Source organism: Gopherus evgoodei, chromosome 9 (assembly GCF_007399415.2).
Source record: "Gopherus evgoodei ecotype Sinaloan lineage chromosome 9, rGopEvg1_v1.p, whole genome shotgun sequence".
NCBI classification, from domain to species: domain Eukaryota; kingdom Metazoa; phylum Chordata; order Testudines; family Testudinidae; genus Gopherus; species Gopherus evgoodei.
In genome coordinates this window covers 41,739,541-41,755,713 of record NC_044330.1, presented here as the reverse complement: position 1 = coordinate 41,755,713, position 16,173 = coordinate 41,739,541, and the positions used below count along the sequence as shown (strand labels likewise).

At 39.9% G+C, this 16,173-nt stretch overlaps 1 protein-coding gene across 1 annotated transcript in view; it reads left to right on the top strand.

Annotated features, from left to right (window-relative positions):
* The window catches only part of CLSTN2 (calsyntenin 2), a 749,401-nt gene that overhangs the window by 701,572 nt on the left and 31,656 nt on the right, over window positions 1-16,173 (top strand). The window contains exon 9 of the mRNA XM_030575667.1: window positions 1,382-1,544. Within this exon, the coding sequence (XP_030431527.1) occupies window positions 1,382-1,544 (163 nt within the window). The remainder of the gene's footprint in view (window positions 1-1,381; window positions 1,545-16,173) is intronic.

The window sequence follows — 16,173 nt, the reverse complement described above, 5'->3', positions numbered from 1 at the left end:
TGAAATGTTTTCTGGAACAAAACATTAGCTTTTCTTTCAAAGGGCAGATATTGCTACAGATAACATTTAACCCAACTGAGGACAAAGTTGTTACCCTTTAACATCACTTACCTTTCTGCTCCCCTGAGGAAAACAGGGACAATATCTGCATTCAAGTGTTTCACTTCCTTAAAACATGAAAACAATTATCTATACAGACTTCAAAGTTGCAAGTGATGACTGAACCTGTTTCATCTTTAAAAACACATTTTTACACTCACTTTATTGTGAGTTATGCCTTTGAACTTGAAAATCTGAAAGATTTCATGAAGGGATCAGGGAGCTAGGAATGCAATGGGGTTTGCATAGACTTTCATAGCTGGAGGCCTGTTTCAAATCTGTATTTTTGTTACAAGTGCAAATGGGTGTGGCAGTCTTATTTTAACCTTATCCATCTCACAAATGATCACACAGGATTTAGCATGGCTGGCATTCTCTTCTCAAAAGAAGTAGAAGTATGGAATTAGCTGAGGGCACTGCTGTTGAAGACAGAGGTACATTGGCATAACAGAATAGGATCTCGCCTTTGAAATAGCAGCTACAATGTTGGCTGGGACTGAGTTGCATTGATAGATTTGCATGAGGAAACTTTCATGTTTGCTGCCCAAACCAAGGTTGAAAGCTCTTTGAGACAGGGCCTATCTTTTTGTTCCATTTGTACAATGCCTAGGGCAATGGACTGAGATCCTTAGTCACCGAGCAAATGCAATTTATATTATGAAAATGTTTGGGTCAAACAAGTGCTAATAATTCATCAACACCCTGAGCAATAAATTCTTTCCTAATGTAAAGAAAAAAGAGATGTCTTGAATAATCATGGTCAGATACAAAAACCACTATTGAGCACTTTTATAAAGCCTTGTATTCTTGAAAGTCTGTACAAACATTAGCTATTCTGATGTGTTAACTAATTAATCTGACTTAAGTAATGTAAGGATGCACAACAAGTGCAAACCCATTGAATTTTCACTCTGCTCTATCGCTTTAAAGAATGTGTTTTCAGAAGAATTTGTTTAAAATGTGTTACACATGTGTGCCAGTTGTGATATTTGTCAACATTGGTTTGTCTTTTGTTAATTTCAATGAGAGTTCTCCTCTTTGATCAGGCTGTGTAGAGATGTAGCCACAGAGTTACAGGCTAAATACCATAGCATTGTGTCAAAAATATAATCCATGAAAATGCTAACATTGCTCTTTTCCAGCCTAAAGTGCAGTAATTGTTATCTTCTTCTGCCAGTAGAATTCCAGGTCTTGGAAATAACATGATCAAAAGAATGTATTCTGCATGAAAATAGCAGCAGGACAAAGGGTCTAAAGATCTTTCATTTCTTTTATTATTCAGATTTGTGATAAAGAATGGCACTACTACGTCGTCAATGTTGAGTTTCCTGTGGTTACCTTATATATGGACGGCACGACATATGAGCCTTACCTTGTGACAAATGATTGGCCTATTCATCCATCACACATAGCCATGCAGCTAACTGTTGGAGCTTGCTGGCAAGGTAACACAATCAAGGGTGCATAAACTGAGAGAAAGTATTTAAATCCCATTTAAAGAGTATTGTTTTTTTTCCCCGTCTGCCTCTCTCACGTGAAGTGCACTAAGAATAATTTTTTTTAAGGAATTGTGGGGCTGACGGGAGCTGATTCTGCTTTCACTTACACTGGTATAAAACAGAAGAAACACCACTGAAATCAATGAAGTTCCACAGTGGCAAAAGTAGTGGAACTGAGAGCAGAAGCACTATTTCCATTGTCCAATAATGTACTTGGCTTGCATTGTGCATGTACTGAGATGAGGCTAATCTTCATTACCTTTTATCTAGAGTTCTCTAACCTGCTTTTCTTTTGTCTTCAGCTTCAAGCTCATCCAAATATTGTTCATGTCCTCAAAATCCTACACAACTTGCCCTGCTTACATATTAGCCTTACTTGCCTCCTGCTCCCCTTCTTATGCCGTGAATTCTTCCCAGTCCTCCTTCCTGTCCTTATGCCACTTGTACTTCTGTCTCTTATTTCATATTTTTTTCATGCACTGGGAACTTCCTCCATCAGATTTCCTCTAAAGTTCACTTCTTTCAGTTAGATTTCCATTGTTAACCTTCCCTCTGTTGCCGTCTACTCATGCCTAACTTTAAAAAAAAACAAAAAACCCAAAACTAACTTCCTAATATGAAATAGAACGTGTACAATTTGCTCAACATAGAGAAAAATACTTTCCCAGGGGATGTATTTCCTTTCTGTTGTTAAATGTTTCTCTCTCCTGTTACCCAGGTTTTTTTTAACCCAAAGCAATGGTAACATAACCGTTTGTTTCATTTATTTTCAGGTGGTATTAAGAATAAATCAGTGGGGACACAACTTCTTTGTTTAATAAATAATTAATCCAGCCAGAGTGCTTTTATGTAAAACTACTTTTTATTAGGCTTTAAGTAAACATGCATATATGCTATAGCAATAGGTTTAGAGCACCCCAAACATCATAGTTATCCACAGTTTGAGATGGTCTTGAGTAATTACCAGCCAGTCTTCGGGGGCTCTCCTTTTGTCCAGCTGATGGGGAGTTTGTGTTAACTCCTTGCCCAAAGAAAAGCTTTTATGGACTGCTCGAAAGTGTGTGGTTTGGTTTTTTGTTTTGTTTTGTTTTGCTTAATTTTTATAGCTAATTTAAATATAGCACATAATTTATAATAATTTTAGTGGGTTATTATAGCCACCTCTAGTGGGTTATCAATTTTTTTAATTTAGGAAATTTCATGGGTTTTTTTTATTATTAAAGCATTTTTAGTTATAACAATAACAAAATATATATTACAAGGGCACTTAAAACCAAGATCGGCTGTTTAAACATTTTCTTTTATTTTTATGGTATATTAACTTTTTGTTTTCTTTTTATTTATTCATTTCAATTAGCAAATTGCATTTATGTAGTGTTTGGCCTTGCATTTTAGTTCCCTAAAATTATTTCTAGCTATCTGGTATTTGGTCTTTAGCTCGTAATGGTTAAACACACAAAATGGCTGACTGTAGTAATGTCAAGTTAGGGGCATAACTCCCACCTCCTCCTATATCCACCTTACCAGCTTGGTCTCTTGTCATTTACTATATGTTTTCAGTAAAATTTGGGAGCATAACTCAACTCAACTCAACTTCCTTCCATTCTTTCCTTGGGTGTATGGAATCTGCAAAGATCCAGTGAATTTAGGGTTCTTAAATAGGTATCAGTATGAAGAATGATGTTGCATTTCCAAATACTTCCAGAATCCTTGATGAAGAAACTTTTTTTGGATGTTTGCACTCATCAGCAAGTGATCTTGGATCCTTCTTAACAGGACTATTTAATATGTTTTTGTGCATCCCCTTAGTTGCATTTATCCTTTTTCAGTTCTCTCTTTTCATTAGTTTCTGCTATCACTTTGTCTCTTTCCCTACAATTCCATCCTTTGTGCTCATCAACAATATTAAATGTTAACAGTTCTGGAAAATGAAATCCTATGTTTAGCCACAGAAGAGATACTGCATGAGTAGCAGGCATGCAGGGATCTTCACATTCCAACATCCATTGGTCGTGGAAGGAATTCTGGGCCAAAAAAAACCAAAATTCTGCACCAAAAGTGCAAAAGTCTGCAAAATTCTGCATATTTAATTTGTCGAAATAATGCAATATAATCACACCAGTTTCACTTATTTTGGTAATTTACTTAAACTGCTATACAGAAAAAAATCACAGTAACTGTTCAGCATTTCCTAAACACATTAAAGTTAAATTACAAATACAATATCCTGCATTCCAGTTATATTCCTGGATTTTCATTTAAATATCATTACTTTTCTTTTGTTTGGTGTTCTGTAAAGTAGAATGTTGTTTAAATTGCTCAGACTTTCACATATGAAAGTCATACAGTTTTGCTAATCATTGTCCTGCATTTTTTTAAAATGGATAAGTAAAATAGATCCTGAGCTGTAATCTAACCCCATTGTGCCTCTCTGGCACAGGAAAAAAAGCCAGAAAGCACATAGACCTTCCTACTGAGGATTCTGTTGTTGTCATTTACAATAAGGCTCCTTTACACCTGTCTGGCAAGGTAAAGGAGCCTTAATTGACTAAGAATGGGAACAATTAACTAACAATGGGAACAGTAGCAGCCTGCCTGCTTAGTTGTTACATTTCTGCTCTGCCTTCGGGACAGAGCCTGTTTCACACAGCCCTTTGCCTACAAGCTTGGGATGCAGCAACTGTGAGCAAGAGAGACAGTTAGTTTCTCTCATTTGTTCACATACAGGCATGGGCCCAGCCCTGCCCCCTTAACATCGGTTCCGTCCCTCAACATGTAGAATGCCTTCCACATCATCAAAGAGGTGCAGAAATGCTACAAGACCCGGGAGGGGCAGGAGAGGGAGAAGGAGGGCATCGCCAAGCAAGACTCGCTCATCATTAACCTGAACCAGAGCAACCCCAAGTTAAAGGACTTGTACATCCGGCCCAACATCACCCAGAAGACCTGGGCAAGCACCAGCACATGCATGACCATGATGACCTCTACGTCAAGCAGATGGAGCAGGAGATGAGGCACTAGCGAAAATGGCCTTTCTGCAGATTGAGGGAGGCACCCACCCTCCCTCCTCCCCGCTCAGTGATCTGCTCTCTGCTGCCAGTTGCTCCCAGCAGACATGCCCAGGCTGCCGGGGAAGGGGCAGGAGAAGGAGAAGGAGGGCATCGCCAAGCAAGACTCGCTCATCATTAACCTGAACCAGAGCAACCCCAAGTTAAAGGACTTGTACATCCGGCCCAACATCACCCAGAAGACCTGGGCAAGCACCAGCACATGCATGACCATGATGACCTCTACGTCAAGCAGATGGAGCAGGAGATGAGGCACTAGCGAAAATGGCCTTTCTGCAGATTGAGGGAGGCACCCACCCTCCCTCCTCCCCCCTCAGTGATCTGCTCTCTGCTGCCAGTTGCTCCCAGCAGACATGCCCAGGCTGCCGGGGAAGGGGCGTGTGTTCCCCACAGATCTCTTGGTACCCCCATTTTTCTGTGGGGAAACCAAGAAATCTGCAGAAAATATGAATTCTGTACCCTCGCAGGGGTGCAGAACTCCTCCAGAAGTAATCCATGTGCCTCAACCTAGTTCCAGTTTGCCCACCTGTAGCAATGAGGATAGGTCAGTCTCTTGGCCATCTTGACCCCTTGTCTGAGATTGCTGGAAAGGGTAAAAATTAAAGTGCAATGTCATCATGGATTTTTGATAGAGATATTTGTCCAACCTCCCAACAGTTCTGTTGAGACCACAAAGTTATTTCACGTACATTAGACCACCATGCAGACAGCAAGTGGTAACAGTTTTCAGTTATTTCTGGCTTGGACTGGATTTTATCCAGTGCAGCTTGATAGCTCAGTGGATTGTAAGTGGAATAAAGAGGCACTCCATTTCCCACTGCCAATGTTCATCCTTTTATTCAGTGAAGCACCTGCTAATATTGTAAAGTCAATTGCTGCTTCTACCACACTTGTTAATGTTCACTTCAAGACCACATTATTGCTACTGTGAATGAACTAAGAATAATCCATTCATACCAATAACAAAAAATGCTTGACCTTCATGTAGTGCTTTTCATTTTCAAAGCATTTGCAAAACATAGTCTCATAGCAATGTGTGATGTACTTAAGAACAGATAGGAAAAGGCAGAGAGGTTGGTTCCTTGCTAAAGGCCACACAAGAGAATCTGTTGCAAGGCGAGGAATATAAATCAGAAATTCCTGACTCCCTAATCCAGGGTTCAGACCACCAGACAGTACTTCTTTCATTTGCCAGTATTGCAGCTTATTCTGTGGATAAATTACTCAGTTTTTCCCCTCCCCTTCCTTTTAACAACAGGAATTAGCAGTGTCAGAACTCAAATCTTAATCTCTTGCCTCAAAAAGTATCAGTCACTCATCCTTTTCTGCTTTCCCTTTTGTAACGCCTGTCTTCTTATGATTCTGTATGCATAGTAGCTATTCATCAGATTTAAACTATTTTAAAAAGGTATCCAGGCCAACACAATCAGAATAATCTGAAGAAAAAAAAATCTAGTCCTTTCTCTTACTATATTGGCTGCTATTTGCTGAGTGCCATAACTGAAATATATCCATAGTTGTGTAAAAGAATGGCAATCTAAAAATTTGAGTATAAGGAGAAGAAAAATTGCAACTGATGGACATAATAAAAATCAAGGACAAAAGTTTTTAATTTAATGTGTTAGCATTAACTGGAACATCTGTTTCTCATATGGCAGATTTGATATTTTCGATATGGCAGATTTCATTTCTTGCCTGGAAAATGGGAGCTGTTCTTCCAAGTTTGTTCCAGGTTATAAGAGAGGGTAGTCTCTTTCAGCCACAGGTTTTTTTTTCATCATCTACTTTGGGATCCATGTTGAGCTTGCTTAAAATTGAACCACCTGCTTGCTTGCTAGTCTTGTCTTTCCTTGAGGCACATCATGTAGGACAGTGGTTCTCAACCAGGGTATGTATACCCATAGGGGTATGAAGAGGTCTTCCAGAGGGTATGTCAACTCATCCAGATATTTGCCTAGCTTTACAAAAGGCTACAGAAAAAGCACTAGCGAAGTCAGTACAAACTAAAATGTCATACAAACAATGACTTGTTTATACTGCTCTATATACATACACTGAAATGTAAGCACAATATTTATATTCCAGTTGATTTATTTTATAATTATATGTTTAAAATAAGAAAGTAAGACATTTTTCAGTAATAGTGTGCTGTGACACTTCTGTTTTTTTGTGTCTGATTTTGAAGCAAGTAGATTTTAGGTGAGGTGAAACTTGGGGTATGCAAGACAAATCAGAGTCCTGAAAGGTGTACAGTAGGATCTGATGTGGGAGACTCAGACAGAGAGAGTTTTGCTCTTTGTCGTAAATATTTCCTGCTAATAACATTTCAGTTTCACAGTACTTCTTTCTCCCTTTTTTTTATCGCATTGTCACATCCATTCTGAAGAGCTAGGGTCATTATTTGTCCTTACAGATACTCAGAGATCTTCTTTCTCCCTTCAGCTGTTCTGATGGAATACAGGAAGTGCCAAAGTTCCATTCTGGATTCTTCTTGAGTCTTGCTTCAAAAGCAGATGTAGATCTTCTAAATGTATGCTCTCTTGGACTTACCATATGATAAAGTTAAGCTTGAGACTTAGACACATCAAGTGTCCTATCTGCATCAACTAGGTTACTTTAGATCAAATTTCCAGAGTTTGTATTCCTTTAGGTCTTCATGGGGATGGAAGACATGGATAGCCATCCATAATGGGCCTGACTGTGATTCTCATCTTACACCAGGTTAATTCTGACAAAACTCCAGAGACATCAGAGAAATTACTCCTGATTTACTAAAGTGTAAGTGAGAACTGGGTCCAACGCCTCCTTGTAGTCTAAATGAATACTACTATATTCCCTGCTTTTGTCAGTCTTCAGGAAATTCATTTAATTTTGCATTCCAGTGAGAAAATCATGGGAGAATTGTGAGTAATTTTAGTAGTGCTTTAAGAACCAGCATCTAAGTAGGGGCTTTTATTCTCAGTAGAAGAATATTATCCTGCTCCCAAATAAAAATGCTTGTTCTTATTGCCATTACTATCCAAGTTTTTTGTGTTACTATTTAACAATATTTTATAGAAACACAGAACACTTCTTCACTGAGTGGGGATCTCTTAGTAACTAAGTAAGGGCTTTTATTCTCAATAATTCACTTCCATGTTCGCTTTTCACTTTCTTTATCAGATACACAAATCTTTTGCAATGTACACCATCCAAATTTTGTTTTTATTATTGCCAAAGTGCACAGAGAAATTAAGTAAACTTCCATGATATTTTTATGCCAGTTTGTTTGTGTCCACATGCTTTTTCCAGGATTCTTTTAGTGGGTGCAATCATATCAACAGCTAAAAAAAAGGTGGAATCCTGAAGTTCTCTGTATGAAGTCCTGACAAGCGTAATTGGATTTCTAACAAGATTTGATCCAGTTTCTACTGAGAATTTTTGCTGAATCTTCTGAGCATTTGCAGTGAGAATTCATGCAAAATGATGAGTTCGCTACATTTTCCAAATGATGATGCTGTAGACCAGGGTTCTCAGACTGTGGTCCACAGACCACCAGTGGTACACGAGCTCCATTCAGGTGGTCCATGGATAGTTCCCCCTAAGGTGAGTGTCTGGCTGCACATGAGAATGAAAGGCCACCCACCTAATTGGCGGAGCCGTGCGGCCATGGCTCCACTAATTAGGTGCCTGGACCCTGGAGAAGATGCACATGTAAGGTGAGGTGGTGGCCTTCGATGGAATAGGTGTCAGGGTTCCCCACCACCACTCTGAACTATGGGATACAGATATGGGGATCTGCATGAAAGACCCCCTAAGCTTATATCCTACCAGCTTAGGTTAAAACTTCCCCAAGGCACAAATTCCTTTCCCTGTCTATGGACGGTATTTTCATTGCCACTACCAAGTGATTTAAACAAAAATTCAGGGAAGAGGCACTTGGAGACCTATCCTCCCAAAATATCCCCCAAGCCCTTTCACCCCCTTTCCTGGGGAGACTTAAGAACAATATACCAACCAATCGGTTAGCAATGTGAGCACAGACCAAACCCTTTATTTTTAGGACACTAAAATGAATTAGGTTCTTAAAAGAAGAACTTTATTATAAAGAAAAAAAGAGAGAATCACACCTGAAAAATCAGGATGGAGGGTAACTTTACAGGGTAATGAAAAGATTTAAAACACAGAGGACTCTACTCTGGACTCAGCTTCACAATTACAAAATCAGGAATAAAACTACCTCTTAGCATAGGGAAAATTCATAAGCTAAAACAAAAGATAATCTAACGCATTTCCTTGCCTTACTTACAATTTTTGTAATCTTAGATGGATTATTTTAGGTATCTTTTTAGATGTTGTCCCTGCCTGGTCTCTCTCTCCATCTGGAGAGGGAACAACAGAGACAGCACAAACAAAACCTCTCCTCTCCCCCCCGCCCCCCGCCTCGATTTGAAAGTATCTTCTTTCCTCATTGGCCCTTCTGCTCATGTGCTAACTAGGTTATTTGAACTTCTTAACTCTTTACAGGTAAAATAATTTAGCACAGCTTCCCAGGAGGGATTTTACATTACCCTTGTTTCTATGTTTATGTCAAGGGTGTAGGTGGGAGGGGACGAGAAGAGAGAATGGGGAGAATTTGGGATGTTCAGGGTTGCAGCGGCGAGAGAAAGAGGTGACTTTCCCCTGCTCCAGGGCTGTGGCTGTCAGGGAGAGACCCCCCTTCTTCCCAACCCCAGCTAAGGGTCTGCCATTGCAGGAGAGAGAGGGCATATCTATTGCATTAGAAAGGTAAGACTACTGATATTAAAATATGAGTTGTGTGCTTTTATTTGTAGAACAGAAAAAGTTAATTATTATTAAGGCTTTTATATATATATATATATCTTTTATCCAAAGCACTTTACAATTGTTAGCTAATCGTACAAACAACATTTGGAAAGATCATTAAGTGGTCCGCTGAAACTTTGAGCAATTTTAAAGTGGTCCGCGAACCACTGTGTAGAGCATTACTGTAGTTGCAAATATATCTTTCCCATATCTTAAAGAGAATTACAAAGCAAAAACTAATCAGACAAATGGACCAAAAAAAAAAAGAAACCACATTTTGTCCTTTCTGTCCCTCATGATGCTGTATGATGTATTGATGGTGGTCAGCTATTATGGCAATGAGGACATTATAAGAACATATATAGAGTAGAACATATAAAGATTCCCTTTATACTTTTATTTCCACCTGTCCAAAATATGGTCAGAATTATCTGCAAATAAATAACTTCTTTGCAGCTATTTTTGTTGTTATGCAATTGAAAAGGGGCCACTTCTGACGCTCTTATTGGTGATGAATAGAGCCCTACTAAATTCACAGCTATCAAAAATGCATCATGGACTGTGAAATCTGGTCTCACATCATAAAATCTGGGTTTTGGTGAGCTTTTACCTATACTATACACATTTCATCTGGGAGACCAGTGTGCTTTTACCTTATTCTATACTGTTTTCATGGGAGCCCTAACCCAAAAGGAAGTTGCAGGGGAGTCACAAGGTTTATTTTGGAAGGGGGTCAAAGTATTGCCACCCTTAGTTCTGCACTGATTTCAGAGCTGGGCAGCAGCAGCGCAGAAGTAAGGGTGGCAATAACATACCATGTTATCCTTCTGCACTGCTACAGGTGGTGGCTCTGCCTTCAGAGCTGGGCTCCCAGCCAGCAGCTGCCCTGTCCAGCTGCTCAGCTCTGAAGGCAGCGCCACTACCAGCAACAGTACCACAATACCCCCTCTCCCCCCAAAAATGCCTTTTTGGGTCAGGACCCCCACAATTACAGCACCATGAAATTTCAGATTTAAATAGCTGAAATCATGAAACTGACAATTTTTAAAATCCTATGTCTGTGAAATTGACCAAAATGGGCTGTGAATTTGGTAGGGCCCTAGTGATGAGTAGTACCTTCCTTCTTAGGTAGGATCATTGATTTCAAGGAAAATATGCATGAAGTAAGGTACTACTCAATATAAGGGTAACTAAATTGGATTCTAAAGATACATTGTAAATATGAAGATAAATATGTTTCGATAATAATATACCTGTTTCTTAAATGATACATTTGTGTACTTGTAATAGCTTTCTCTGCGAACATTTAGGGAAGGGGATTAAACTCAATTGCAACTCTTCAAAAGGCTGTTCATGGATGAAGCCATGGTTTGATGAATTTTTGTCAAAGCTGTGACTTTGATCTAGACTCATAGACTCCAGGACTGGAAGGGACCTCGAGAGGTCATCGAGTCCAGTCCCCTGCCCTCATGGCAGGACCAAATATTGTCTAGACCATCCCTAATAGACATTTATTTAACCTACTCTTAAATATCTCCAGAGATGGAGATTCCACAACTTCCCTAGGCAATCTATTCCAGTGTTTAACTACCCTGACAGTTAGGAACTTTTTCCTAATGTCCAACCTAAATCTCTCTTGCTGCAGTTTAAGCCCATTGCTTCTTGTTCTATCATTGGAGGCTAAGGTGAACAAGTTTTCTCCCTCCTCCTGATGACACCCTTTTAGATACCTGAAAACTGCTATCATGTCCCCTCTCAGTCTTCTCTTTTCCAAACTAAACAAACCCAATTCCTTCAGCCTTCCTTCATAGGTCATGTTCTCAAGACCTTTAATCATTCTTGTGGCTCTTCTTTGGACCCTCTCCAATTTCTCCACATCTTTCTTGAAATGCGGTGCCCAGAACTGGACACAATACTCCAGCTGAGGCCTGACCAGCGCAGAGTAAAGCGGAAGAATGACTTATCGTGTCTTGTTTACAACACACCTGTTAATGCATCCCAGAATCATGTTTGCTTTTTTTGCAACAGTATCACACTGTTGACTCATATTAAGCTTGTGGTCCACTATGACCCCTAGATCTCTTTCTGCCATACTCCTTCCTAGACAGTCTCTTCCCATTCTGTATGTGTGAAACTGATTGTTCCTTCCTAAGTGGAGCACTTTGCATTTATCTTTATTGAACTTCATCCTGTTTACCTCAGACCATTTCTCCAATTTGTCCAGATCATTTTGAATTTTAACCCTGTCCTCCAAAGCAGTTGCAATCCCTCCCAGTTTGGTATCGTCTGCAAACTTAATAAGCGTACTTTCTATGCCAACATCTAAATCGTTGATGAAGATATTGAACAGAATGGTCCCAAATCAGACCCCTGCGGAACCCCACTTGTTATACCTTTCCAGCAGGATTGGGAGCCATTAACAACTACTCTCTGAGTACGGTTATCCAGCCAGTTATGCACCCACCTTATAGTAGCCCCATCTAAATTGTACTTTCCTAGCTTATCTATAAGAATATCATGCGAGACCGTATCAAATGCCTTACTAAAGTCTAGGTATATCACATCCACCGCTTCTCCCTTATCCACAAGGCTTGTTATCCTATCAAAGAACACTATCAGATTAGTTTGACACGATTTGTTCTTTACAAATCCATGCTGGCTATTCCCTATCACCTTACCACCTTCCAAGTGTTTGCAGATGATTTCTTTAATTACCTGCTCCATTATCTTCCCTAGCACAGAAGTTAAACTAACTGGTCTGTAGTTTCCTGGGTTGTTTTTATTTCCCTTTTTATAGATGGGCACTATATTTGCCCCCTTCCAGTCTTCTGGAATCTCCCCTGTCTCCCATGATTTCCCAAAGATAATAGCTAGAGGCTCAGATACCTCTTCTATTAACTCCTTGAGTATTCTAGGATGCATTTCATCAGGCCCTGGTGACTTGCAGGCATCTAACTTTTCTAAGTGATTTTTTAATTGCTCTTTTTTTATTTTATCTTCTAAACCTACCCTCTTCCCATAAGCATTCACTATATTAGACATTCCTTCAGACTTCTCAGTGAAGACCGAAACAAAGAAGTCATTAAGCATCTCTGCCATTTCCAAGTCTCCCGTTACTGTTTCCTCCTCCTTACTGAGCAGTGGGCCTACCCTGTCCTTGGTCTTCCTCTTGCTTCTAATGTATTGATAAAAAGTCTTCTTGTTTCCCTTTATTCCCATAGCTAGTTTGAGCTCATTTTGTGCCTTTGCCTTTCTAATCTTGCCTCTGCATTCCTGTGTTATTTGCCTATATTCATCCTTTGTAATCTGACCTAGTTTCCATTTTTTATATGACGCCTTTTTATTTTGTAGGTCACGCAAGATCTCATGGTTAAGCCAAGGTGGTCTTTTGCCACATTTTCTATCTTTCCTAACCATCGGAATAGCTTGCTTTTGGGCCCTTAATAGTGTCCCTTTGAAAAACTGCCAACTCTCCTCAGTTGTTTTTCCCCTCAGTCTTGATTCCCATGGGACCTTACCTATCAGCTCTCTGAGCTTACCAAAATCTGCCTTCCTGAAATCCATTGTCTCTATTCTGCTGTACTCCCTTCTACCCTTCCTTAGAATTGCAAACTCTATGATTTCATGATCACTTTCACCCAAGCTTCCTTCTACTTTCAAATTCTCAACAAGTTCCTCCCTACTTGTTAAAATCAAGTCTAGAACAGCTTCCCCCCAGTAGCTTTTTCAACTTTCTGAAATAAAAAGTTGTCTGCAATGCAGTCCAGGAACTTATTGGATAGTCTGTGCCTCGCGGTGTTATTTTCCCAACATATATCTGGATAGTTGAAGTCCCCCATCACCACCAAATCTTGGGCTTTGGATGCTTTTGTTAGTTGTTTGAAAAAAGCCTCATCCACCTCTTCCACCTGATTAGGTGGCCTGTAGTAGACTCCCAGCACGACATCACCCGTGTATTTTACCCCTTTTAGCCTAACCCAGAGACTCTCAACACTTCCGTCTCCTATGTCCATCTCCACCTCAGTCCAAGTGTGTACATTTTTAATATATAAGGCAACACCTCCTCCCTTTTTCCCCTGTCTATCCTTCCTGAGCAAACTATACCCATCCACACAAACATTCCAGTCGTGTGTATTATCCCACCAAGTTTCAGTAATGCCAACAATGTCATAGTTGTATTTATTTATTAGCACTTCCAGTTCTTCCTGCTTATTACCCATACTTCTTGCATTTGTATATAGGCATCTAAGATACTGGTTTGATCTTGTCTCCCAGCTTTGCCCTGACCCTCCTTCCTCACTGTCATTATAGCCTTTGCTCCCTCCTGTTTCCAACCCATCTCCCAGGTCTTGTTCCCCACTTACCTGTGGGGTTTGCTCACCTGTCCCCGTCGAACCTAGTTTAAAGCCCTCCTTACTAGGTTAGCCAGTCTGTGCGCAAATAAGGCCTTTCCCCTCTTCGAAAGGTGAACGCCATCTGTGCCTAGCAGTCCTTCCTCGAATAGCATCCCGTGGTCGAGGAAGCCAAAGCCCTCCTGGCGACACCATCTTCACAGCCTGGCATTCACCTCCACGATGCATCTGTCTCTGCCCGGGCCCCTACCTTCAACAGGAAGAATCAAAGAGAATACCACCTGCGCTCCAAACTCCTTAACCCGTACTCCCAGAGCCCTGTAGTCACTCTTGATCTGCTCAGTGTCACACCTCGCAGTATCATTTGTGCCCACATGGATGAGTAGCATCTAAGTGGTGGTGTTATCATTTTAAGTTTAAAGTGCTGTTACACTTTTACTGTTAAATGAAATCCATTTCACTTTTCTCACTGAGGTTGAGATTGACACCTCACAGGCTTTTACAGGCACAAAGGAGACCTCAGTGGGGACCACTGCTTCATCCAGGAAGGAGATGTGGCTATGGCTCGGCTCCCCACACACCATCAGCCACTCTGTAGGGGTGTAGCAGTAGGCATGCTTCTCCTGCATAACGGAGAGCACCCCTTCAGCAGTGCAGCTCCACTTTGTAAGGCTGGCACCATAAAGCCATGCCAGAGCCCTCAGGGATTTACACCATGGAATTTTCGGGACACAGTGCTGGTTTTGTAATTTAGCCATATTTAAATCAGACTGGATTAAAAGTATCTTTCAACTAACAGACATACAAAAAAGACATTTGAAATAATCTAAAATACTGTGCATCTGAAAAATTGACTAATTATAATAATTATTAGGATAAAATATGCAAGCCAAACTTAACAGAATGCAAGTAAAAATGATACCCTCTCAAACTCAGAATAAATCCTGGAAGCAACAGAGGGTGCAGTGACTGGAGGAAGATTCATTTTAAAAAAAAATCAGTTAGTGATATTAATGTGGCTTTATTTCCTAGGACTGGGGGTGTAATTTCTTGTGTGGTGCAGGTTCTTGAGAACCTGAAGTGTTTGGGTTTTTTTGATTGGAAATTTCGTCTTACTTCTATTGATGTGTTACTTTATAAGCAAAGAATGTGGGTTTTATGGCTGATGAGCCATCCCACCAATCAATTACTTCTCATGAGCTTGCCATGTCAGTACCAGTCTCCTCTCCTATAATAATAATAATAATAATAAATATGTTGTACTTAATATAGCCTCATCCACCCAAGGCTCTCCAAGCACTTTACAAACACCAGTGAATTAAGCTTCATGACATCCTTCCATGGCAGAGAATTATAATTTGTCCCACTTTATAGATGGAAGAGTTGAGGCACAGAGAGAAAAGGTGATCTGCCCAAGGTCACAAAGCAAATCTTCATCACAACAAGGAATAGAACCAGACTGCCTGACTCCCAGTTCTGGTCTTTAACAACAAGATCATTCTTCTTCTCCTTTTCAGGTTCTGCAATTGCTGTTTCTTGCTCCTAAGCAGTCCAAACAAATGAGGTTAGATTGTCCTATAGTTACATTTTCTATCATTCTGCCCTGGTAAGAAGTTTCTTCTGAATGAGCCCACTGTATTGTGATTCAGTTTATCAGAGGATGTTGCAAATGAACTCTTTTTTCAGGGTGAGAAATTACTTCCATTAAACAAAGGTTTATAGGTTCTCACTTTGCTCCCCTCTTTGCTAGCAATCATTCTATGGCAAAGCCAGTGAGAAAAGTGAGCAAGTTAAAAACTTAGTAATCTAATCAACCATTGTATCACAGACTGTGAACTTCAGCCAGATTTCTTTAAAAAGATAAGGACCCAGTTTTCATACTCTTCTCAGGAATTGATTGTTTCTTTATGTATCATTCCCCACCTCTTGTCAGTAAAGTGGTGACACAAGTTAATTACTGTCACAAGGTTATACTGTAGTTTATCATAGCTGAAAGTCATTCTTTTCAATACTACAACCTATTCTTGTTGTGGTATCTTGGACTGCATGGTGAGAGATGAGGTAATTAATTTGGATTGACTGCACTGTACATTTTAAGAAGGGCAAATTCTTTAGGACAAGCCTGTCACCAAGCAAATTATGTAATCATAAATACAATAGAAAGCCCCGACTGAAGTAATTCTGGATCTTTTATTTTGTGTTCTCTTATTTCTTCCTTTTCCCACTGTTCAAATGAATACCTGAATTATTGTTGTTTTGTGGAATAATCTCCCCTTCCAAGAAATCTAATTGACATAACAATCACCAAAATGTATATATAGTATGAGAACTGATTTCTAATTACACAGG